The sequence below is a fragment of the Grus americana genome, chromosome 16 (assembly GCF_028858705.1).
Source record: "Grus americana isolate bGruAme1 chromosome 16, bGruAme1.mat, whole genome shotgun sequence".
Classification (NCBI taxonomy): Eukaryota; Metazoa; Chordata; class Aves; order Gruiformes; family Gruidae; genus Grus; species Grus americana.
The window spans coordinates 16,660,303-16,683,247 of NC_072867.1; the positions used below are offsets into that span (position 1 = coordinate 16,660,303).

General features: G+C 61.1%; 1 protein-coding gene across 1 annotated transcript in view; it reads left to right on the forward strand.

The window, feature by feature from the left end:
- Positions 1-201: 201 nt before the first annotated feature.
- The window catches only part of MYO18B (myosin XVIIIB), a 74,950-nt gene continuing 52,206 nt past the window's right edge, over positions 202-22,945 (forward strand). Inside the window, exons 1-14 of the mRNA XM_054844693.1 lie at positions 202-330; positions 1,534-1,593; positions 2,388-2,545; positions 3,276-4,016; positions 4,260-4,326; positions 4,541-4,653; positions 4,863-5,039; positions 5,668-5,866; positions 6,692-6,834; positions 7,916-8,016; positions 8,559-8,622; positions 11,632-11,776; positions 20,071-20,241; positions 21,096-21,186. Of these exons, the coding sequence (XP_054700668.1) occupies positions 1,557-1,593; positions 2,388-2,545; positions 3,276-4,016; positions 4,260-4,326; positions 4,541-4,653; positions 4,863-5,039; positions 5,668-5,866; positions 6,692-6,834; positions 7,916-8,016; positions 8,559-8,622; positions 11,632-11,776; positions 20,071-20,241; positions 21,096-21,186 (2,207 nt within the window). The 5' untranslated portion in view covers positions 202-330; positions 1,534-1,556. The remainder of the gene's footprint in view (positions 331-1,533; positions 1,594-2,387; positions 2,546-3,275; positions 4,017-4,259; positions 4,327-4,540; positions 4,654-4,862; positions 5,040-5,667; positions 5,867-6,691; positions 6,835-7,915; positions 8,017-8,558; positions 8,623-11,631; positions 11,777-20,070; positions 20,242-21,095; positions 21,187-22,945) is intronic.

The following is a 22,945-nucleotide window of genomic DNA, read 5'->3' on the forward strand; positions in this document are numbered from 1 at the left end:
CCCCCACCTCTGTGGGGTGCAGCCGTGCGCCGAAGAGGGCAAACACACGCGTGGCGGGGCAGGCGCGGGTGACACGCATGTGTGGGGCGGTGCAGACAGGCCAGGGATCGGGAGGGCCCCGTGGTGCCGTCGCCTCTCCCCCACCGAGGCCCCGGTGCCACCGCTGTGGGTATTTTTAGCAGTGACATGTGTCACCTCAGCTGCCGGGGTGGCGGGGGGAGGCGCACGCTGTCCCGCTGTCCCGCTGCTGCCGCCTTCGCTCTCCGGTCGCTGGGGTCCTGCACCGGCGGCTGAGCTCGGTGCCGGCGTGGGTCATCAGCCCCCACCCAGGTATGGGCGCTCCGGGGGGGTCTTTGGGGCAGGGGGTGGGGGTCTGGGTCTGAACGGAACTTTTTGGGTGCGCTGGCAGCCGGGCCGGGGGCCCCTCGGTGGGGAGAGCTATTTTTAGGTGGGAATGGATGGCGATAGCGGCAGCCCCGGCTTTGTGGGCGGCTTCTAGCCACGAGCCTGTGCCGGGGAGAGCTGCGCTGGGAGCGGGGATGGGGACGGGGCTCCCTGCCCTGTGCAGGAGGGTGGCGGGGGACCCCTCGCTCGCCTCGGCTCTTGGCACCCACCGGGATGGCAGCGGGTCCTGGGTGGCAGCAGGAGCGAGTCCCCGGCCGGCTCGTGTGTGGGGACCAGCCCACGCTGCTGTGGCCCAAACAGGGCCACGTCCGTCTCCCTGGGTGGGGGGAGCCGGAGCCCTTGTTCGTGCGAAGCTGCGTGCTTGGTCGAGGCACGTCCCCCTCCGTGCCTCAGTTTCCCCACGTGCAGAGCGGGGACTGAGGATCCAGCTCCGGCTGGTGGGTGCGAGGTGGCTCACTGTGGCCAGTCTCGGGGCTCTGGCCGTGCCGTTTGGGACCGGCTGTCACCCGTGGCTGCAGAGCCCTTGCTGGGGGGACAGCATGGGGGAAGCGCCGGTCCCCAACGGGAGCGAGGGCACGTGGCACTCAGAGCTGCCGCCCGAGAAGGCAAGTGACATTCCTCAGCCGGCTCCTGGCCGCTCCCGGCGCTCCTGCCCTTTACTGTACAAGGAGATGCGGCTGCCGGTGCGAGCAGCGGGGCCAGACGAGCCCCGACCAGCTCAGTGCATGAATGATCTCGACAGGTGAAGCTGAGGTCAGCCCAAAATGGGGCACGAGCGGGCTCCTGTGGCCACCCTGTGCCACCCAGCCCAGGGCAGTGGGGTCCCAGCACCGCTCCGTGGCACTGACACCCCGTGCCCCCACCTCCCCGCACCTCTCGGCCCCTCGCCGTGCCGTGCCAGGGGCTGGAGGTGGCTGTACATGGCCGTGCCCTCCCCAGCGCTGCCCAACAACCTCTCCCCTCCGTGCCCGGGCTGCCACGCTCCAGCCAGTGCCGCCAGCTCGGAGCGGGGCGATGCCTGGCAAGGTCATGGTACTGCCGGCCCCGGGACTGGCGGGAGCCCCTGGCTAACTGTCTCCTCTCTCTCTGCCTCGTGTGCCCGGCGCGGCCCTGCGGCTCTCCGTACAGCACTGTCCTGCCTCGCCGCCGGCATGGCCATCTCCTCGCGCCTCGCGCTCTGGGAGCAGAAGGAAAGTCTCGGTCCGGGGCGGTACCAGCGGTGTTTCGGGGCTGGACGCTCGCAGGCTGCCTGGGGGCTCAGTGCCGGGCGGGGGGACACACCGCAGCCAGCCTGCCGCACGCCTCCGGGGTCGGCGTCCCCTCGCCTCCCCTCCCTGCGCGCGTCGCTCCCGCTGTGCCCGGCCCTGCCGGCTCTGGGCATCTTTGCAGCCTGACCGTTCTGGTTTGAACGATTTCGCCGCTGTTTGGGGCACGCTGTTCCCTGCAGGGCCGAGCCTCGTGGGGGTCTGTGGGGTTTGGTGCTGGTGCTGCTGCGCAGCGGCACGGCTGGAAAAGCTCTTTGCTGTGGGAGCTGTGGGAAGTGGGGCTGGGTTTCGGCTCGGGGCCCGGCATGCGGCAGGTCTGCGTGTGTGCTCCTTGACTCGCTGCAGCCGGGATGGTTCCTCCCGTGGCCGTGCCGGAGCTGCTGGGCATCGGGCAGAGCCAGCGGCGCACGTGGGCTCCCCGCGGCGCCTGGCCCTTGGTGGCGTACAGAAACCTTGGCGCTTCTCTGTGTGGCTTTTCTTCTTGGCGCTTCTCCTCCTGCTCGCCACAGCATCCCCGAACCAGCCTGGTGCTCACGAGCAGCCTGCGGCCTCACCAGCAAGATGCCTGCAACCGTGGCTGGCCCCGCCAGCAGAGCAGGGCCCCGGTGCTCGGCTCCACCGCTCGTGCATGCTCGTGCTGCTGGTGTGCCCGCGGGGCTGGCTTTGCCGGGGCTCCCATCCCCGCACCGTGTGCCGTAACCCAGCCTCTGCTCCTGCAGATACGGGACGAGGACCGGGGGCCGCCCCCGTCCACCCCCCCGCTGCTCCTGTCGGTCATTCCTGGGGGGTTCATCAAGCAGCTCGTGCGGGAGACTGAGAAGGAGGCCAAGGCGGCGAAACTGAAGAAGGAAACGAAGGCGAACGTGAAAGACGAGGTGAGCAGCGATGAACCCCACGCAGCGCCAGGCGTCCTGCCTTGGCACTGGCTGCGTGTCCCCGCCTGTCCCCAGCCCAAAGCGGTTCCCATCCGAGGCAGCAGCTGGGGTTGCTGCGGTGCTGCCCATCCCCACCTCGGGGGCCCTCGGGTCGCGATGCCGGCCCCCGCCGGGAACCTGAGCTGTTTTTTCTTGGATGAGCTGGGGTGGATGGCGAGGCCCGGGCTCGCAGCACGCCGTCGGCTGCAGCAAGCTGTGGCCCTGACCAGCCACTAACCTTGAGCAATTAGCGCTGGAGACTTCATTAACGCAACTTGCCATTCCTGACTTACTTAATTGGAAGGCAAGTAATTAAGCAGAGCAGGAAACCCTCTGGTTCAGCTCATTGAGTGCGGGAAGGGGAGTGCGTGGGGCGTCCCCAGGCAGGCACTGAACGGTGACCCAGGACGCGGTGGAGGGAGGGAGGGGGGAGGAGGAGGAGGAGGAGGAGGAGGAGGAGGAGGAGGAGGAGGAGGATGCCGCCGACTGCAGCCATGCAGCCAGGTCCGGGCAGCCACCCGCAGCCATCGGCCGTGCCCGGAGCGAGCAGGTCAAGGCTGGAGGTCCGTGTCCTGCCGGGCTGTGCTCTGCACGGGCATCCTGCACCGGGCTGCAGCTCCTGGGGCCAGGGCTGGGGTCGGGTCCTTCACCCCGTCCCTGTCGGACACAACTCCTCTCCTTTGCTTGGCAGCCCGTGGGGGAGGACGGCGAGGCTCGAGTTGGGGACGCCCCAGCTGCCGGAGGAGAGGTGGCCAGCGAGGGGCAGCCGCTGCAGAACGGGCTGCACACGGAGGGGCAGGGGGGCGAGGGGGTCACAGCCCCCCCACGCAAGGAGCTGCCACCTGGGCGGGCTGCACCGGGGACCATCCCCAGCAAAGCCCCGGCCCCTGTGCCCAGCCCGGCAGCGACTGCCCCCCAACCAGCAGAGACCCCTCGCTCGGAGGCTCCCAAGGCAGCAAAGCCGCCGTGCCCTGAGAAGAGCCCCAAGGACCCCCACCCGGGGGGCAGCCCCCCAGCTCCAGCCCCCGCACCCAGCAAGGGCCCCCAGCACTCCAGCAAAGTCCCAGCGAAGGAGGGGGACGTGCCCAAGGGGACGGGCCCCGAGAGGACCAAGAAGGAGAAGGGGGCACCCCCGAACAGCGAGGAGCCCCCAGCCAAGGCGAGAGCCAAGAGGGAGCCGGGGCCGGCCAGGAAAGAGCCAGAGAAGATGAAGAAAGATGTCGGAGGTGGCAAGAAGGAGCCAAGGGAAATCAAAAAGCCTGGAAGAACTACAAACAAGTCAGAGGGGCTCCAGGGGGAGTCGGGAGGGATCCAGGAAAAGTCAGAAGATGTGGCAAAGGAGGTGGGGAAGGTGAAGGAAGAGCCAGGAGAGGGTAAAGAGGCACCGGCAGAGAGCAAAGAGGAGTCGGGCGAGAACATGGATAAGGACCAGGTATTGTATCCGCAGCCTGCCGGGCTGTTACGCTGTGTCTGGGGACACTGATGCCTTTTTCTGGTTTCACACAGCTCTCCCCGTTCGCGTGGGCTCAGCTGGGGGCTGGGGGTGGTGCCCCGGGGGGTGGCCAGGAGGGGCAGGGGCTCTGCCTGGGAGCGTTGCTCTCCATGGAGCAAGCGCGCTTTGTCCGGCTCAGTTTTCTGCCAGATCCTGCACGGTTCCCCTCTCTCCTCCCCGCAGGCTTCGAGGGACGTTTGGTACGAAGCGGAGAAGGTCTGGCTCGTCCAGCAGGATGGATTCACGCTCGGTAACTTGCCTTCCTCTGCCCTCGCTTTCCAGCGCCGAAGATAAGAGCTGGCTTCAGCCTGGCTGTGGGTTGGGAGCAGGGTGGGTGCCGGGTGCTGCTCCGGCACCACGTCCAGCCGTGCTGCGGTCGGAGGGGGCCCCTCGGCAGCTCCCCAGGCCACGGCTGCTGCCTCGGCCGTGCTGTGCAGGAGGGACTCAGCACCCTCTCGTTGCAGCCACGCAGCTGAAGCCGGACGTGGGGACGCCCGAGCTGCCGGAGGGGAGGGTGAGGGTGCGCCGGGAGGCGGACGGCAGCATCGCTGACGTGGACGAGGACAGTGTGCAGCGGGTGAGCCCCCTCCTCAGTTTTGGCTGGCACAGGGGAGGGAGCCCTGCCCGCAGCGCCTGGTGCGTGGCAGTGCCCGGGCAGGATTAGTCCCGGGGCAGCCCGGTTGCTGGGGCCATCATCCCTGGACGGGTCCGGGGTGCCGGCAGCATCCGGCACAGCCCGTGCCCCGACGGCAGCGCTCGAGGGGGGCTCTGGCTCTCTTCCTGCAGACCAACCCCCCCAGCCTGGATTACACTGACGACCTGGCCGCGCTCGTTAACCTCAACGAGTGCAGCGCCGTGCACACGCTGCAGCAGCGCTACCAGGCCCGGCTGCCCTGCACCTTCGCCGGGCCCAGCCTGGTGGCCATCAGGCCCAGCTTCGCTGCCAGCACCGGCTCAGGGAAGGTGAGCGGAGGGACCGCGTGGTCACCGACACCCGTGGGGACGGTGGCGGAGGGCGCCAGGCGCTGCGGTGCCGGCAGATGGCACCGTGGGACCGTCACGGCGCGCGGCCGGGATGCGCGGGGGATGCTCTGAGGATGCTCAGGACCAGGGATGCCCAGAGCTGGGGAGGCCGGGGCCGGGAAGGATGGGGGCCGGGGATGCTCTGGGGGATGCTCAGGGCTGGGGCTGTTCTGAGGGTACTCGGGGCCAGGGATGCTCGCAGCTGGGCACCGCTCCCGGCACGGTTATCCTGGTTTCCAGGAGAAAATCGCTGTGTTGCTGTGACCGCACCTCCCGAGTGGTCTGAGGGTGCCGGGGCTGGGGAGGGAATGGGGCGCAGTGCTTGGGGTGGTGCTTAGCAGGTCCTGCTGCGGGTTCCCTGGGTCGGTCCCAACCCCCCTCTCTGGTGCTGGTGCAGCGAGGTTGGGCTGGCCGTGCTGGGCGGCATTTCCCCTTTCGGGGAGGGGGTTTGGACCCTGGGGAGAAACCACTGCCCTGAGTGTGATGCGTCTTCAGGATTTTCTCTACAAGGAGAGAACCTCTAAGGGTCGTTTTGGGATGTGCCCTCCCACTCTCTCCCTGCCCACAGGCATTCAAGGGGAAGCGGGACAGCATGCCCCCGCACATCTGCTCGGTGGCACAGAGAGCCTACAGGAACCTGCTGATGCAGCGGCAGGATCAGGCCATCGTGCCGCTGGGGCGCAGCGGGGCTGGGAAGACCACGTGCTGCCAGAGTGCCCTGGAGTACCTGGTGGGCGCAGCGGGCAGCGTGGACGGCAGGGTCTCAGGTACGGGGCCGGGCGGTCGCTGCGAGCTCCGAGCCCTGGCAGCGGGGCTGCGGGACGCTTGGTGCTGGGCAGAGACGGTGCACGGAGAGCGGCCGTGCGGGCTGGGGAGTGCACGCAAATGCCAAGGTGATGCTGTTTCCGTTCAACGGCCTCCGTTTGACCCATTCCCCATCCGAGTCGTGCCCTGTCGGGGTGGCTCTGCGCAGCTGTGCAAGCACAGCACGGCCGTGGGGGCCGCGGGGCTGCAGCCTGGGAGGCAGGCGAGTGGCGGGGCTGCGAGTGCCCCTGCCTCCTACCCGTCCCAGACCCAACAGAGTTGCTATTTTGATAAACACCTGAGTAAGCACCAGAAGGGAATGACTTGCGTGCTTGGGGCAGCACTTTTCCCATCTGATCAAGTTACTGGTGACGTGAGAGGAAGCGCTGTTAAGCAATCAGTAGCTTTAGAGGGCAGGTTTGGATTTCGGAGTGAGCTCTGGGTACGCTATGCTCTTGCAAAAGGCTGACGAATGGCCTGGAGCAGGGTGGAGGTGTGGGCAGGCTGGCACGTGCCCCTCCTGCCAGCACACGTGCTCTCGTGGCGAGGGATGCTTAACCCCGTGCCCGGCCAGTGCCCCAGGTCCCCGTGCATTGGGACAGACCCCTGGGAGGAGCAGACGGAGGTGCAGCCGGGAGGAGAAGCCTCCTCCAGTGCTTGTTTGCAGCCCTGAGGCTGTGCTGGTGCAGCAGTGGCGTTGTCTGACTCTCTCCTGGCGAGCACCGGAGCGATGCCGGGCTGCAGCCGTCGCAGGGCGGCTCAGGGGGCTGTCGGTGCTGGTTTTGCAGTGGAGAAGATCCAGGCGATGTTCACAGTCCTGGGAGCCTTTGGGTCAGTGACCACCGGCCACAGCAGCAGCTCCACGCGCTTCTCCATGGTTCTGTCGCTGGATTTCAGTGCCGCCGGCCGGATAACCGGTGCTCACCTCCAGGTACCCCGCGGGCCCTGCTGCCTGGCGAGACGGGAGGGCTGTGGGTGAAACCGGGCGTCCTCGGGACGGGGGCAAACAGCCCCTGTGCCGCTCCCCGGCCAGGCTGGGCGCGAGAGGAGCGATGCTCTGCTCCATCTCTCCTCCTGGACAAAAGGTGTCCCCAGATAGAGCTGAGCAGGAGCTGTCAGCAGTGTGGCGGGGTCCCCCCCAACCCACCACCCCCTCCCCTGGCAGGGAGCGTGGAACAGCGCTGGAATGAAATGTTTATGAGGAAATACGTAATTCAGCATTTCATTAGCAGCACCTTGCGCATCAGCCTTGAGCAGAAGTCTCTGGGGGCTTTTATCACCATCAGGGCTGTTACGCAAAGGCACTTTAATCAGAGCTGCCCGTGACCCTGGCCTTGCCTGTTGGAGGAGAGGCTCATGGGGAACACCGGGGCTTCCCGTGGCTGCCCCATTGCTGCCCCCCCCGCCCTGGGAGCTGATGGCCCAGCGTGGCTGTCCTCGCGCAGGAGTGGGAACGGGCCCCTGGGAGCATTTGCTCTCTGGACCACTAGTACCTTCCTGGGATGCTCGTGGGAGGGTGGGACAACCGGGGGGTCCCAGCTCTGCGGGGCGTTCCTGGTGTCAGTGCTGGCACTGAACAGCCGTGGTGAGGCTGGAGGCCGATCTAGGCTTGTCTCGATCTCGGGCAATGGCTTATCCGGAGACTGTAGCATCTCTGCTAGGGCCATCACATTGCCCAGACCTGCGGAGGCGGGGAGGGACTGTGGGTGTCGCACCCATGTGCTGAAATGTTGCACCTTGATGCACACCTGGGCTGTGACTTGGCTCTTGCTTGCACGACCTGCGGTGCACAGCCCCGGGCGGGAGGAGCAGCCTCCAAAGCCGGCTGTGGCCCTGCAAGGAGAAATCCAGCCCCTCCTTGACAGCTCCCAGGAGCATCTCCCCATCTCTGGGTGCCACGGTGCCCTCTCTTCCCTGCGTGCCCGGCTTGCCTGGACCCTGCCCGCACCGAGGGGCTGTCCCTGCCTGCACGCTGGGGGGTCCCGCTCACGCCTGCCTCTGTTTCCCCCCAGACCATGCTGCTGGAGAGGGGCCGCGTCACCCAGCAGCCCCACGGCGAGAGCAACTTCAACGTCTTCCCCCTGATGCTGGCGGGGCTGGATGCGGCACACAGGTGGGTGTGCGGCTCCCGCGGCACCGGGCGGCTCCGCTCCTTGCCTGGCTGCTCAGCTGACGGGTACCCCCATCGCCGAGGGGCTACCCCATGATTTATATCCAAGTTTGCTCCAGCAATGTGGTTTGTGAGACTTCTCTGATAAGAAAGAGAGGTGATTGTATTAGTGATGCTGTAGGCATTTTTATGTACTTATATGTTAGAGATTTTCTAGGAAACAGGGGCATTTTCTGGTGCTTTTTGTCCCTTCACTAAAACTGAAATTGGGCTGATCAAATGAGATAGAGGTCCCTTTCCCTAATCACTTCTGGCTTCCCCCCCCGAAGCTGCGTGTCCCCAGGCTAAGGGTCCTGGCACGTCTGGTGCCATCTCCATCCCCCTGCATGGGGCAGAGCCACAGGAGCCTTTCCTAACGTTGGACGTTGCTGTAAAGGCAAAGGGGCTCTGTGGGTGTCGGAGGGGCTCCCCGAGGAGAGGGAGGAGGGTTTGGGAGTACGGGGGCAGGAGGGAGCATGAGCCTCATTTTCTGTAACTGCTTCCAGGACGATGCTGCACTTGCACCAGGTGGCCGAGAGCAACTCCTTTGGGATCAAGCCGTTGGCAAAGGTAGGGAGAAATGCCGGAGCCACGTAGCCGCCTGCAGCGGGATGCTCACCATTCCTCAGCCCCGGTTAGGGAATGTGTTGGGGTCCTCAGCTGCTGGGCGACTTGGGATGGTGCCACCGTACCGGGCACGTGGAGGGAGAGAGCAAATGGCGGGGTGTGAGGAAGGGTCTGCCCAAACAGCCTCCAGCACCCCTCCGACAGCCCCACGGGAGCTGCCAGGATGGGGCTGCCACTGCCTGGTGTCTGTGCTCGGGTTTTGAGCACCCCCAGTCCACCGCAGGGACGGAGCCGGCTGCTCCGGGGTCAGCAACCCCTGATGGTGTCCCTGTGGCAGCAACTCCCAGGGGTGAGCACATCCTTTGGAGAGCCCAGAATGGGTTTTTTAGTGGCTAAAAGTACTGCAGGTGATTTCTAGCACCAGCTCCTTATTATTCTGAGCCAATTGCAAAGATCAGGCAGATTGCCTACGAGCCAAAGCGCTGGGATGAATTGCAGCAATTTGCAGTTACATCATCTACTGATGAATCCAATATTTGATCTTCATTAGGGAGCTCCTGCTCCGGTCTGGCAGCCTGTGGTGAGTGGACCCTGGCTGGGGGCCAGGAGCCCACCAGAGCCGCTCTCTCACTCCCCTCATTCACCAAACAGGGGAGAAAAGGCATAACGAAATGCTTGTGGGTCGAGATAAGGGCAGGGAGAGATCACTCACTAATTATCGTCACGAGCAAAACAGACTGAACTTAGAGAGGGAATTCATCTAATTTATTACTAGGCAAAACAGAGTAGAGGAATGAGAAAATAAAATCAACTCTTAAAACACCTCCCCCCCACCCCTCCCATCTTCCCCGGCTCAACTTCACTCCCGGCTTCAACCTTCCCCCCCTCAGCGGCACAGGGGGACGAGGAGTGGGGGTTACGGTCAGTTCATCTCACGGTGTTTCTGCCGCCTCTTCATCCTCAGGGGGAGGACTCCTCTCATCGTTCCCCTGCTCCAGCATGGAGTCCCTCTCACGGGGTGCAGACCTTCAGGAGCAAACTGCTCCAGCGTGGGGTCCCCCACGGGGTCACAAGTCCTGCCAGCAAACCTGCCCTGGCGTGGGCTCCCCTCTTCACGGGTCCACCGGTCCGGCCAGGAACTTGCTCCAGCGTGGGCTTCCCACGGGCCGCAGCCTCCTTCAGGTGTCTCCACCTGCTCCGGCGTGGGGTCCTCCACAGGCTGCAGGTGGAATCTCTACACCCCCTCATCCTTCCTCCATGGGCTGCAGGGGGACAGCCTGCTTCACCATGGCCTTCACCACGGGCTGCAGGGGGATCTCTGCTCCGGCGTCTGGAGCTCCTCCTCCCCCTCCATCTGCACTGACCTTGGTGTCTGCAGAGTTTCTTACATCTTCTCACCCCTCTCTCCGGCTGCAAAAGCTCTCTCTCTGTTTTTCTTCTTCTTAACTATGTTATCACAGAGGCGCTGATTGGCTTGGCCTTGGCCAGCGGCGGGCCCGTCTTGGAGCCGGCTGGCATTGGCTCTGTCAGACACAGGGGGAGCTTCTAGCAGCTTCTCACAGAAGCCACCCCTGTAGCCCCCCCGCTACCAAAACCTTGCCACGCAAACCCAACACACGGCCAAAGGAATCGGCTGTTTGAGCAGTGGCTCTTGTGGAGAGCACGGCGAGGTACCGCTGGGTCCTTGCCCTGCTGATGCAGCAGCAGATTTGGGTTCAGAGATGGGGTTTTCCCCTCCTTTCGCAGCCCCTGATTCCTGTGGGTTCCCCATCCCAGCACGGAGGGTTCTCCCACTGGGATGCAGAGGGTCAGCAGGAGTCGGGCAGCACCTCGTCAGTCCAGGGCGTGTGTGCTCTGCAAAGGGGACAAACACCATCCCTGCCACCGCTTCTCCTCCTTCCCAGCGATGTTCCCCACGGCACACGTGCGTCCCTGGAAAGCTGGGCTTGGCCGTTTGGTTCGGTGTGGTGCAGCAGGGTTGTCCGAGGAGCACCCAGGATGCTGGGGATGGGGGGTGTGGAAGGATGAACCACCCAAAAGCTCCTTGGGAAGGTGAAATCCTGCACCGCAGCCTGGCCTGGCTGAGCAGAGTTGTTGGTAGCTCTCTGTTGGCCTGCTCTGGAATCAGCCCGGAGGGAAAGCCAGAGCGGTGTGTGCTGCGTTTGGTTTGGGTTGGAGTTTGGGGAAATTTGTCAGATTTTTCCTTTCTGAATGGTGTTCTGGATGCTGAGATTGAAAATCTAATTGACGGCATCCCAGCCTTTGTCCCCACCACCCATGGGGACGGATAACCCCTGCTGTGACACTGGTGTGACAAGTATTTGGGGTATTTGTTTGAGTCTGGAGAAATTGCAGAGCTCAGCTGTGTTTTCTCATTAGTAGCCAGCCCCTAGACCTCTGCAGGAGCCGAAATCCTTTAGACCAGGCGGGTTGGTCCTTGCCGGAGAGGGACGCTGCCCACCAGAGCCCCCGTGCGGTGCCTGGCCCCGGGCCTGCACGTGTGGGCATCGAAAATCCTCAGTTCAGGGGGGGAAAGCCCTGATCTCGCTGCGGGGCTGCGTTTGCAATTGCGGGGGTCAGGGACGGGGCTGCCGTGGGTGGAGGTGGGCAGGTAAGGTCCTGCCGGTGGCTGGAAGTGTTCAGCTGGCCCCAGCACACCCGTGGGCAGGCGTATTTAGCAAGAGGTGGGAAGATAAAAACCGTCTATCTCCAGCTGCTGCTCACCGCCTCTGTAGACACTCCTGAGGTGGGAATTACGTGGTGGTGTGCAATGAGAAGGCGTACCCAGCCTTGCTCCCAACACCAAGCTCTTGAGAAACCTGCCAGGGGCTTTTCCCACTGCCGTCCAAACTCTTCCGAGGGTCCCTTACTGTCTTTTCCTTGCTGGCCATACGGTTTTCGTGTGCCTTTTCGCGTTCCCCCGTGTGTATCCCCGCACGCCCCTGTCCCCAGCACCTGCGATGCTCTGGCAGAGGCAGTGACGTTTCCCCTCCCATCTCTTTCCGCCTGCAGCCCGAGGAGAAGCAGAAAGCCTCGGCGGCGTTTGCCCAGCTCCGGGCCGCCATGGGCACGCTGGGCGTCACGGCGGAGGAGCAGGCGGCCGTCTGGCGCATCTTAGCCGGCATCTACCACCTGGGAGCCGCCGGCGCCTGTAAAGGTAAGGGGGGCTCCTGCCTCTCCTTTCCTCGTACCTCGTCTTGGTGCCGGGGGTAGGGGAGGGTGAGAAAGCACATCCCAGCGGTGATCAGTGCTTGGGCTCACACGTGTGTGTTGCACACCAAGAGGCGTTCGGGAGCGGTGCCCCCCCGGGGGCTGTTGCATTGGCGGTGGCTCTGAGCTCTTCCTTGCCCACGGAGGAGCTGGGCGATGCTGCGTGCTGGCGTCCTGCCCTGTGGGGGCTTCTGGAGTGGGTCCGTCCCGCGGCCACGCGTGGGCAGGACGGGGGCTGCAAGGCGTCGCCTTGTACCCGCTCATTGGGAAGGACCGGGGCAGGTAACGCGTTTGCTGGCACCTTGTCCCCAGTGACCCTGCAAAGGGACAGCCTCAGGTAGCAATGATTTTGTCATCTCTTGAGTGCCTAATGCAATAACTGAATTATAATAGGATGAGTCTGGATGAAGATTGTCTTTACAAAGACTTTGTTAATACAGGCATATAGAAATTGCTTTATCTCTTATAAATTATTTTAAGATGTGCTCTAACCCTTTTTAGAGACAGCCACATTGATTTACATACTTCAATTTATGAAGGCTGCATAAAGGCTGCTATAAACTAAGCTATAGACATTTATAAATGTCTCTGCAACATGTCATAACACATCTTATGGTAATTTATGCCATTAATCATTTATTAATTATTTTAAAAGGCTGAATGCTTACAGCGAGTTCTCTTTCTCCTCCTCTCTGGTGTTCTCTTTCCCCATCTCCATCTCCCCTAATGCCCTTCCAACTTTTAAAAAAATGAACTTGCTGTCTCAGGCTGAAGTGTGGGATAAGGCTCTTGGCAAAAAAAAAAAAAAAAAAAAAGAAAGTCCTTCTGCCTCGAGAGTTTTGAGGACAGCAGATTTTTGGAGATGCGTCTCATTCTAAGAGTGAGCGGCTCAAGAAGGGCACGCGAGGGTTTGCTGGGTGAGCCGAGCTGGTTTGCTCAAACTTACCGACCTTTCTGTGCCAAGCACCCTCTGAGTCAGTCTAGAAGTGAATCGAGTGCTCTATTCAACAAAGGTTGTCGCAATTATTTCAGCTTGAATAGGAATGTTAATAGCGGGCCCAGGCAGGGCTTGCAGCTTCGGAGCGGACTCGGGCATGGGATTAACAACCAGAGCATGTCTCAGCATCGCTCACTCTGGTATTGATTCCCCCACCGCGTGTCAACAAAAGGGGAGAAATGAAAGGAAATATGGATAAAAAATGGATCAAAGCTGGCTGGAGCAAAAGTCTCAGTGGGGGCGATGACTCTTTTAATGTGGTTAAACCTGTCTCCTGATAGCCATCGCTTCCCCTTTCATGCACTTTGAAGTTGTGCAGTCAAAATCCTCCCCTTGAAATCTCACCAAAGGGAGCCTCATGGCGGGTTTTTCACGGGCATTCAGCAGCACAGCCAGACGCTGCGGCCACCGTCGCAGCCGCCGCCATCCCCGCGACGGCAGCCCCGGCACGTGCCGTGCTGCGGCTGCCGGGGCCCCACGCATGTTAAATGCATTTTTTTTTTTTCCCTCTGCTGATGGCTCTCACCTTGTCACAAATTCAGTTTGCCCAGGAATAAACCAGGAGGGAATAGCACCACCTCTCTCTGGCTGAGAGTGGAAAATACATTTGCAGCTAGAAAAACATCGGGAAGAAAAGGTTGAATTTCAAAAGGCTGCTCCGTCCCCGTGTCAGCGTTTCCCGTTGCCTTTGAAATGTGTTAGAGCGGCTCTTTTTGTGAGAAAGCAGCCTGACAGCCGGAGGCCAGCGGGGCATCCTAGGTACCCATTCACCTAAGTGCTTCCAGTCCCCTTTGTGGGCTGCAGAATATTACATATTTTCATTTATTCATTGCCTCTTTAACCGGGAAGGAGGTTTTGGGCGCAGCTGGGGGTCGGCATTCAGCTCGCTCTCAAGCTGTCCGTTTTGCTGACTGTTATAAAAATAAAGCATCGCAGCTCCCTGCTTTCTGCGGGCTTCCCACCATGCGCCTTTAATAGAGGCGACTGGGTTTTCAGCGCCTGCAAGTCACTGAAGTCCTCCCCGTGCCGGCGGCGGGTGTGTGCCGTGGCCGGGAGCCAAGCGTGGCTGCCCCCCAAGCCCCCCTCCCCGTGCACTGGCGCGGCAGAGGCTGCTGCAAAACCAGCGGCCTGAACCCCTCGGATGGAGGAAAACCATAAGGGCAGAAGTGTGGGGGGTGCTGGACCCCGCCGTTCGGGCAGGGGAGGCTCCGAGCCCCCCCAAACCCTGCGGAGGTCGGCAGTGCCAGGGCAGCATCCTGCATCCGCCACCCTCCCGCATCGCCGCGTGCATGGGGCTGGTCCCCCCAGCAGCAGCCCCGATGGCAGAGGGGTGGGAGCGCCCAGGCACCCGGGGGGGTTTGGTGGGGGAGACCCCCAGCAGGTAGCGGGGGGCAGTGCCCGAGCTGCCAGCAGCCGCAGGCTGCCATGGCCCAGGCTGGGTCCTGCACAGCCCCCCAGCTGCAGCACCGTGCCCTGGGGAGGCCGGAGAAGGAGCGTCCCTGTTTGGAAACCGAGGCATCGAGTGGTTTATGGGATGGGACGGGGTCGTGCCGGGGCTGGAGCAGGAGGGGCTGAGCCCGGGGCCCCACGTGCAGGTGCACAGTGCCCTGCCGTGTCTCTCCAGGGTCTGCAGGCGGATGGGGCCGGCAGGAGCAGCAGGGGTGAACCCCCCCGGAACACCCTTCTACCTTTGTGGAATGGAAAGTTTCCAGAAGGGCTGGAAGCCGTTTAGCCAAGTACAGTAATGGGGATGTCCATCAAAACGTAGGAGGAAGAGCACCTGGCAGGATCCGACGGCATTAATTATGCAGCTTCCTGAGCATAGATGACAACCCGGGTAGACTCAGGTGACTTATTTGTTCTCGGTTCCACTCAGGCTCAATGCCCAGCTTTACCCTAATTTTTTATTGCTGCCTGTTGCTAAAAGGAGGGAACAGCGTATCCGCAATTAGCGCTGCGCCAGAGTTTCCCCTTTGTGACAAATATATCCGTCCCCGGGACGGTCACTGTTGCAGAGGGAAAAATGTGGTGGTGGGAGGGCTGGAGCCGTGGGGCTGCCGCCGGCACAGCCCGAGCCCGGTGCTCCGGCAACGTGTGGGCTGCCACCGGGAGAGGAGCGCAGAGGGGGCCGGGCAGTAATTGCGTAAAGCAGCGTTGCGACGCTGTGTGCCGATCATTCCTCTCCCAGCAACTCCACCTTGCGATGCCCTCGGATACCTGGCTGCAGAGCGTACGCAGTTGGCTCTGTGGGGGGAGCCCGCCGCAGCCCCTCCTTTCCCCAGGATTCCTCTAAGCGCAGAGGACGCGGTTTGCAAGGAAAGCTCACGCATCATTGCTTGTGTTCGCGGTGCCTGGAGCCACTCGCGTGTTCCCCGGCACCGGCTGCGGCAGCCGTGCTGGCATCGGAGGTGAAGAGGAGAGAGCAGGACCCAGCGCGGGGAGCCTCTGCCCCTGCTTCAGCTTTGCTTTTCCTTTGCAGAGCCCCAGCCGTGACGTTGGGTGCGGTGAAAGCACCGGTTTTGCTGTAACTCCGTGCTGCGGGTGAGCGAAAGGCCACCTCGCTCCTGCCGAGAAGGGCTCCTCTGCTTTCCTGCATCGTTCGTCAAAATGATTCTTGGAAAGGATTGCATTAGGGCTGGCCGCTCGATCTTGCCAGTTTTTCTCTCTGTCTGTTAAAGCCTTTTGCTCTTCGGCACCTGGGTTTTCTTGCTGTAGAGGGAAGCGCAGCTGGGTTTGCGCGTTTTGTTTTCGGTAGGATGGTGGCTCTCTGCGCTTCTTGACTTGCAGCCCTCAGGGGCAATAGTTTTGCCCCGGTGAAGCCTGATGGCTTCACGAGAACGACCTAAACCAAGGTGACACGGTCTCCAGGGACTGGATCTTGGTGCAGTGGCCGTCCAGCCACAAGCCTCTGTACGCTGGAGGATATCCTCAGGGTTTCTTTTCCCCAGACGAGAGGATTTAGGCAGAATGCTACATCTCCCCTGGGACGGGGGAGCCTGGTTTGGAGTGCGGATCGGGCAGAGCTGCATGCTCTGCTGCCCGGGTCTGCAAAATGAGGAGGTTTGCTGGAAATTGTGCCTTGAGCAGCTCACACCCCATGCAGGGAGCGGGGAGGAGACCCAGCCCCGTGTGCAGCACCGTGTTGGGGGGGTCTGCGCCCCAGCGCATCCCTGCTCCACGTGGGAGCTGGCTTCTCCATGTCCTGACTGCGGTCGGGGTTCAGAGCCGGGACAGCAGGAGCAGAAAACACCGGGAATAGCCGGAGTCCTGGCTGGAGCCCGGCTGCTGCTGCCGGCTTGTCGGGGGGCCAGGGGGCTGGCTGGGGGGGGTCTGTTGACTTTGCCTCTCCCTGGAGGTTTTTACGATCACCGCCGCGGCCCCTGGTCTGGGCAGGCTGTCTCCCCGCACGCCGAGTTATGGCACTATCTGTTCAGCGCTCTGACATCTTTATTACAAACAGTCGGGGAAATGCAGCCAGAATGGCAGATTTCTTTAATCATGCTATTACACAGCTCTTCCCTTTGTTATATATAGGCTTTAATATGTCGTACATCAGGCGATGGGTCAACAGAGAATAGACTGGAGAATTTAGTGCAGGACAAATAAATTAACCATTCAAGCCAGGAGGAGCCTCCTCTCGCTCCCTGTCCCCTCCCAGGGTAATAAAGAGGAACAAATTGGCTTTTTTATTTGTCCCATTAGCAGTGCAAATGTTTTAATGACAAAATAAGTGGAAGAAGAAGGGCAGGCTGACAACGTGCACCCTGAGCAGCCAAGGGGGCTTGGGAAGGCAGGTGAACGGGGCTGCTGGCTTGCACGGGAAGGGGCTTGCGGCGAGGCTGAGCTGCCCCGTCCCGGCAGCGAGCCCGTGGGGCAGCTCCCCTCCGGCCCCGGAACCGCTGCTGTCGGCTCACAGGTACCAGCCGAGGCAGCGGCAGGGATGGGGATGGGGTCCAGCCCCTCTGGGCTTCCCCGCTGCTCCCCACGCTTCCCAAATTGAAATAAAAAACAGAAACCCAGCTGCTGCCTGGGGGTGCACGAGCGAGACGAAGCTGGTGCTGACCCTGTATTTTCCCACTGCTTCTCTTAAATATTAAATGGGCCAAAGTAATTACCTTTTAGGTGTTAAAGCCAGCGTGTTTTACAATGGGCACATTACACCCAGGAGGGCTGCACGCCGCTGTTTATATTTTATGAAGTGTGAAATGGTGCCTGGCCTCTCCCGGGGCGGCTGCCGGGGACCGGCGGCTGCGGGGTGGGCAGATCCGCAGCTGGGCAAGCTGCAGGCACAGCGGGGTTTGCGGAAGTGGCCGTGCCCCCAGACTTGCTGACTCAGCACACACCAGCTGCTGACAGCAAGGTTAAAATTTGGGGAGCACTAAGGGGGGAAGGAGTGTGTCTGGGGGGTGCCGACATGCCGGGCAGCGTCGTGCCAGCCTCTGATAACACATGCTGGTCAGACAGCGATTGTTTGGTTTTGTGGAGGTGTGAAATGTGGTGCTGCCCCCCTCTACCCGGAGCAGCAGGACTCTGCCACGCTGGAGCAGCACAGTGGGGGTGACTGGTTTCCCCACTTGCAATTACTCTGTTGGAAAGAGTTTGCGCTGCGGCAGGCTGGGCTGAGCAGAGCCCCTCACTTGTCTCAGGGCTGCTGGAGCGGGCGGCGTGGGATGCAGGAGCGGGTGGCGTGGGATGCAGGAGCGGGTGGCGTGGGATGCAGGAGCGGGCAGTGTGGGATGCTGGAGCGGGCGGTGTGGGATGCTGGAGCGGGCGGTGTGGGATGCTGGAGCGGGCGGTGTGGGATGCTGGAGCAGCACAGTGGGATGCTGGAGCGGGCGGTGTGGGATGCTGGAGTGGGAGGTGTGGGATGCTGGAGCGGGCGCTGTGGGATGCTGGAGCAGCACAGTGGGATGCTGGAGCGGGCGGTGTGGGATGCTGGAGTGGCGGTGTGGGATGCTGGAGCAGCACAGTGGGATGCTGGAGTGGGCGGTGTGGGATGCTGGAGCAGCACAGTGGGATGCTGGAGCGGGCGGTGTGGGATGCTGGAGCAGCACAGTGGGATGCTGGAGTGGGCGGTGTGGGATGCTGGAGCAGCACAGTGGGATGCTGGAGCGGGCGGTGTGGGATGCTGGAGCGGGCGCTGTGGGATGCTGGAGCAGCACAGTGGGATGCTGGAGTGGGCGGTGTGGGATGCTGGAGCAGCACAGTGGGATGGTGGAGCAGCACAGTGGGATGCTGGAGCGGGTGGTGTGGGATGCTGGAGCGGGCGCTGTGGGATGCTGGCCACAGGAGCCCGGCTGGCGGAGAGGTCTGTGCAGCCCTAGCCCCGCAGCCCCTCTGCTCCCCAGCGTGCAGCAGCATGCAGAGATCTTCTGTCTGACAGGAATCAGCCTCTGTCCAGCCAGCCCAGATGAAAATGAGTGAAAACAAAACAAATCAAAGCCCAGAATGTTGAGGCAATTCCTTTGTCTGCTCCAGCACAGCCCTTGATGTTGGAGTCCTTCAGTCAGAATAAAAAATAATGGGAGAAGATCAAAGGGAAAGGGAAAGGGGGAGATGACTCGTGGGTGTGCTGTGAAGCAGCCCCCCAGCCCCGGGGAACGAGGCCTTTTGCTGCTCTGCGCATCACCTCGGCAGGGAGCAGGGGACCCTGGTCCCCTGTGGGGCTGGGCAGGATGTGGCCACCTCCTGCCTTCCATCCCAAACCCTCTCCCCTGCCCCCACCCACCTGCTGTATTTTAAAGTCTCGTCTTAGCCGTGAGCCTGCGCGCCAGCTCCTCACCCATCACCACCTAAAAGCGCTACCCAGACGTCTCTGGGTGACTTTGCTCACCTGCTCCCGTTTCTGCTTGCACCCCCCCGCCGTGTTCCGGAGCGTGCGCCGGCCGGCTGCCTCCGCAGCACCTTTCCTTCCTGGATTTGTAAAAGGATTTATCTCGCAGATTGCTTCCCTATCGATTTTAATCGTTAAGCTGGAATCACTATTGCTGGATGTAAATAATGCGTGCCAGCTCTGTTTGCTGACGGCGCTGGGAGGAGCGCTGCTCTCGGGCTGGCGGGGACAGCAAACACTGCTGGGGCTGAGGAAGGTGATCCGGGATTTTGAGGGATTGGTTCGTAATCCCATCAGCTTCCATCAACACAGCTGCTGGTTTGCTCCAGTGAAGCTCTTGAAACGCACCGCGTTACTGCTGCCTCGCTGGAGCAGCAGCCTGGGTGGCCGCATGGGCCACCTGGTTCCGGACTTGCCCTGAATCGCCTCAAAGCATCTCCTGGGAGCGAGTGTCCCCTCTGCCTCGCTGGGCAGGTAGGATGCTCTGAGCTCCTGGGCAGCACTATAGCAGGGAAAATAGGTTCAAATGCATCAGTTTGAGATCCTTAAAGTTTTGAACTATCTTCTGACCAAAAAACAAATGAAAAAAGGTCCCCTTATGCTAAATGATTGCCCAAGGGACAAATCTGTCAACCTTTCTCGAGTCAGCCAGCCTTTAATATGATGTCTCGTGCAAAGCTGAGACCATCCTTACAGCTGTTAGCAGAAGCACGTGCGTAGGGAGGGCAGCCCCACGTTCTGCACGCTGCGGGAGCGGGGGCCGGGTGGGCCCAGGCCAGGTCCGGTGCCCAGGGAGAGCTATGGGAGCTGTGCCTGAAGGAGAAGGGATCGCAGGAGGAGGTGGATGGGCTTTAAGGAGAAAAAACCCTTTCGGTTCAGTTAGCGACGTTGTGCAGATGGGCAGTGAGGTAATGCTAAAACTCTTCCCAGCAGCCATGCCTTCGAGGTGGAAACCGTCTTTGATGTGGGTTGATTTATAGCTGGTTTGCATCCTCGTCTCAGCCAAGCACCCAAGCGCTGCTGGGGGGCAGAGGCCCCCTCCATGCCCGCGGCGCGGCTCCCGCCTGCTTTGCCCAGGTCCAGGTCCGCGGGGTCGTTGCTCTGAGCAGGTCAGCAAGGGCAGTGCCGGGTCTGAAAGTGCCCGTTAGGGACCCGAGGGAAGGGCTGACCCAGCACTGCTGGGGGGGTGGAAGGAAACTGGGATGCACTGGTACGGCATCCCCACCCGCCTCCCCATCCCATGCTGCAAACAGCAGTCCTTTGGGGTTTTGGTTTATTTTGATGTTGATTTTGAGGGGGGGTTGCCTGTGGGAGTGGGCAGGGAGGTTTGCTGGAGGGGCTGAGCCTGCACGCAGCTCCGCTGGGGCTGGCTCTGCCTGAGCCCTTCGTGCCCCCACGTCCCCCTCCCCAGTTGGCAGGAAGCAGTTCATGAAATTCGAGTGTGCGAGCAACGCCGCAGAGGTGCTGGGCTGCGACCTGGAGGAGCTCACCACCGCCGTCTTCAAACACCACCTGAAGCAGATCCTGGCGCAGGTCACGGCACGAGGCAGCCGGCTGCCCCCGGCGGAGGAGAGCCCGGCAGGTACCGGGATGCTGCGTCCCTTTTTCCTTCCTTTACGGGTGACAGGGAAACGCTGTGTGCTCTGTGCTGCTCCAGACTTCTCTTTTCAGGCAGCGAGGTCCATTGAAGTATGTTCATGTTAATTAAATTATTAACTGCTCTGTCACGTAGCTACCCTCAGCTCTACAGCTGCCCTGCCATCACTCCTTAGGGACACCCCAAGATCAGGTGAATTCAGATAACGCCGCTGGCAGATAAGCGATGTGGTTTACATGCTGTGAGAGCTCTCCCTAGAAAAGGGGGGACCCCCCAACCCAGGAGGGCACCAGTGGGGGCATCCTTCCCGTGCCCACAAATGAAGCCGTGCTGGCGTTGTGCTGCGTGCACCCGTGTCCTGCAAGGAGACCCGGACACGGCAGGGGCTTGTGCTCCTGCTAGACAAGCTGCTGCTGAGCCACAATAAACCTCAAATTAATAGATGGATCTAATTCATGGAGGGAGATCCAGCGTGCACGTGGCGTGAGATATCGCCCGGTTTTAAGGTCAGCCTTTCCACGCCCGACTTGTCCTCAGCAGCAGAGTTACAGCCAGGCCCCTGCAAGTTACTCTGATAAAAGCAAGAGCTTGCAGAACTGGCCTTTAATGTGGCGATAGTTTTATTTCTTAAATGTACGTTAGGCAGGAGGCACTAGAGGGGCTGAAGGCAGGCGGGTGGATATGTGCTGCTTGTGTAACCGGTGCGATGCTGTGCCTGGCGTTATCCTGGGTTATCCTGCCCAGCGAGCAAGGAAATCCCTGGCTCGGCTCCGCGTGGGCTGAACTGGGCTGGAAATAAATGATGTGGCTTTGCCTGCTCTTCTCTCTGCCTGTGCCAGGGCCGAAGATGACGGGTGTGGAGTGCGTGGAGGGGATGGCTTCGGGTCTCTACGAAGAGCTCTTTGCCGCAGTCGTCTCACTGATCAACAGGTACGGAGCCGCCGGGCGCTGCGCTGGGGGTGCTGGGGGTGCTGGCTCCTTCCGGGGCTGCAAAGAGGAACCTCTGCTGGGGGCTCTCCGGAGAGGTGACTGCTGCCTGCTGAAAAAGAAAGTCACATGAAAATCTCTGTCAGGGAGAGCACGCTGGCCCTCGGGACCTTCTGCGGGCCGTCGGCCCCGGGGACGAAGGGTCGCACGGAGCAGCAGTCCCTGCGCATCCAGGTGTTGCACGGGGCAGCACGTGTCCTGCCACTCCTGGCACGGAGACCTGGCACCGGCAGCACACGGCTGGCACCGCTTCTGCTGCAGCTGCCAAGCCGCCTGCCGGGAGGCAGCACCGCGGGCGGATGAGAGCAGGGCATCGCGGTGCTGAGAGGAGCAGCCCGGCTTCCCGTTAATAATAGATGTGACTTTGCAGACTGCAGTCAAGGTTACCAGTACGGGCAGAGCAATGAACCAGTCAGGGAATCCCACAGCCAGCCCTGCAGATGCGTGGCAGGAGTCACTGCGCCGTAAAAGCTTGATCGCAGGAGGGGATCGAGGTGTCAAGAGTTAGAGGGTCCGGCACCAGAGTGGCTGCTGAGGCTGCGGCTGCATCCTGCTGCCGGGTGCTGGTGCGGGGCTTGTCCTCCCTTTCCTCATTTCCATCTGGAGAGCCAGGATGGGAAGGACATCCTCTGTGGCCTTATGTGGCTCTTTCTTCAGGTGGTTTAAATCCAAAATGATCTATTTGGATAAATGGAATAATTTAACACCGGGGTAAGGACCAGGCCCCCAAACCGTCCCGTTTTCTCAGTTCTGATGTGCAACTCAGTTTGTTGAAGTCAGCATCCACATAAAAGCTGGTGCCCAAAAATACTCTGTGTTGTTGCTGCAGGTTTATTTTAACCTGCAGTTGAACATTTTTATTGCAATTCCTAGCAACCGCACTCCAAAGGGAAATTGCTGATGGTGCTCTAAGGGCTGACGGAAGAGCAAAATGTTGCTGATGCTCCTGAATAAGAGCATTAACTCGGGATGTGTCCCAGGTCCCCACTTCCCCTTAAAGGCAACTTTGTTTTGCCTGGCTTTATTTTCCACACCAGCCGACCAAAGCCTATTAAACCATTGCAAGAATGACCCACGTGAAAGGCACGTTTCAGTGCACCATGAAAACGCTCTTTCCTCACTGATTTGATGGTGAACATGAATCCTTTCAACTCCGGCTGCAGGAGGGTGCTGCTATGAAATTCTGCAAGCAATCCATAAATATACTTTTGTTTCTTCATTCAACCCTGTGCTTTCATGGAGGTGCTGGCATCCTCGGTGCCTCGCTGTCGAGGAGAAATGCATCTCCTTTAGTCTCGCCGAAGCAGCAGCGGGCTGCCCTGCCGGCGGGGGGGCTGGGGAAGGGGCAGCACTGCAGCCAGTGAAGCAACACAACGCAACGGCTGTTTCAGAAATACGCATTAAAAACAATCTCGGAGGTTTCTTAGGGTGAGACTCCCCTGCTGTCCTTATCTGAAATACTGGAAATAGCTGCAAGCAACATTTGAAGAAGTAAACAACATCTCTGTTTCTCCCAAAAAGCCCCTTGATGTCTGCTTCTCAAATCACACGTGCAGTTCCCATTAAAGATTTCCTCAGGAGCTGAACGCCGCAGATGGCACGGTGCGGCACAGCAGCCGGGGCTTCGGACGCTCACGTTGTCCTCAGTGGTGGCATCACGTGCCAGTTTAGCCGCTTTTCAAATCAGCTTTTCCATCAAACT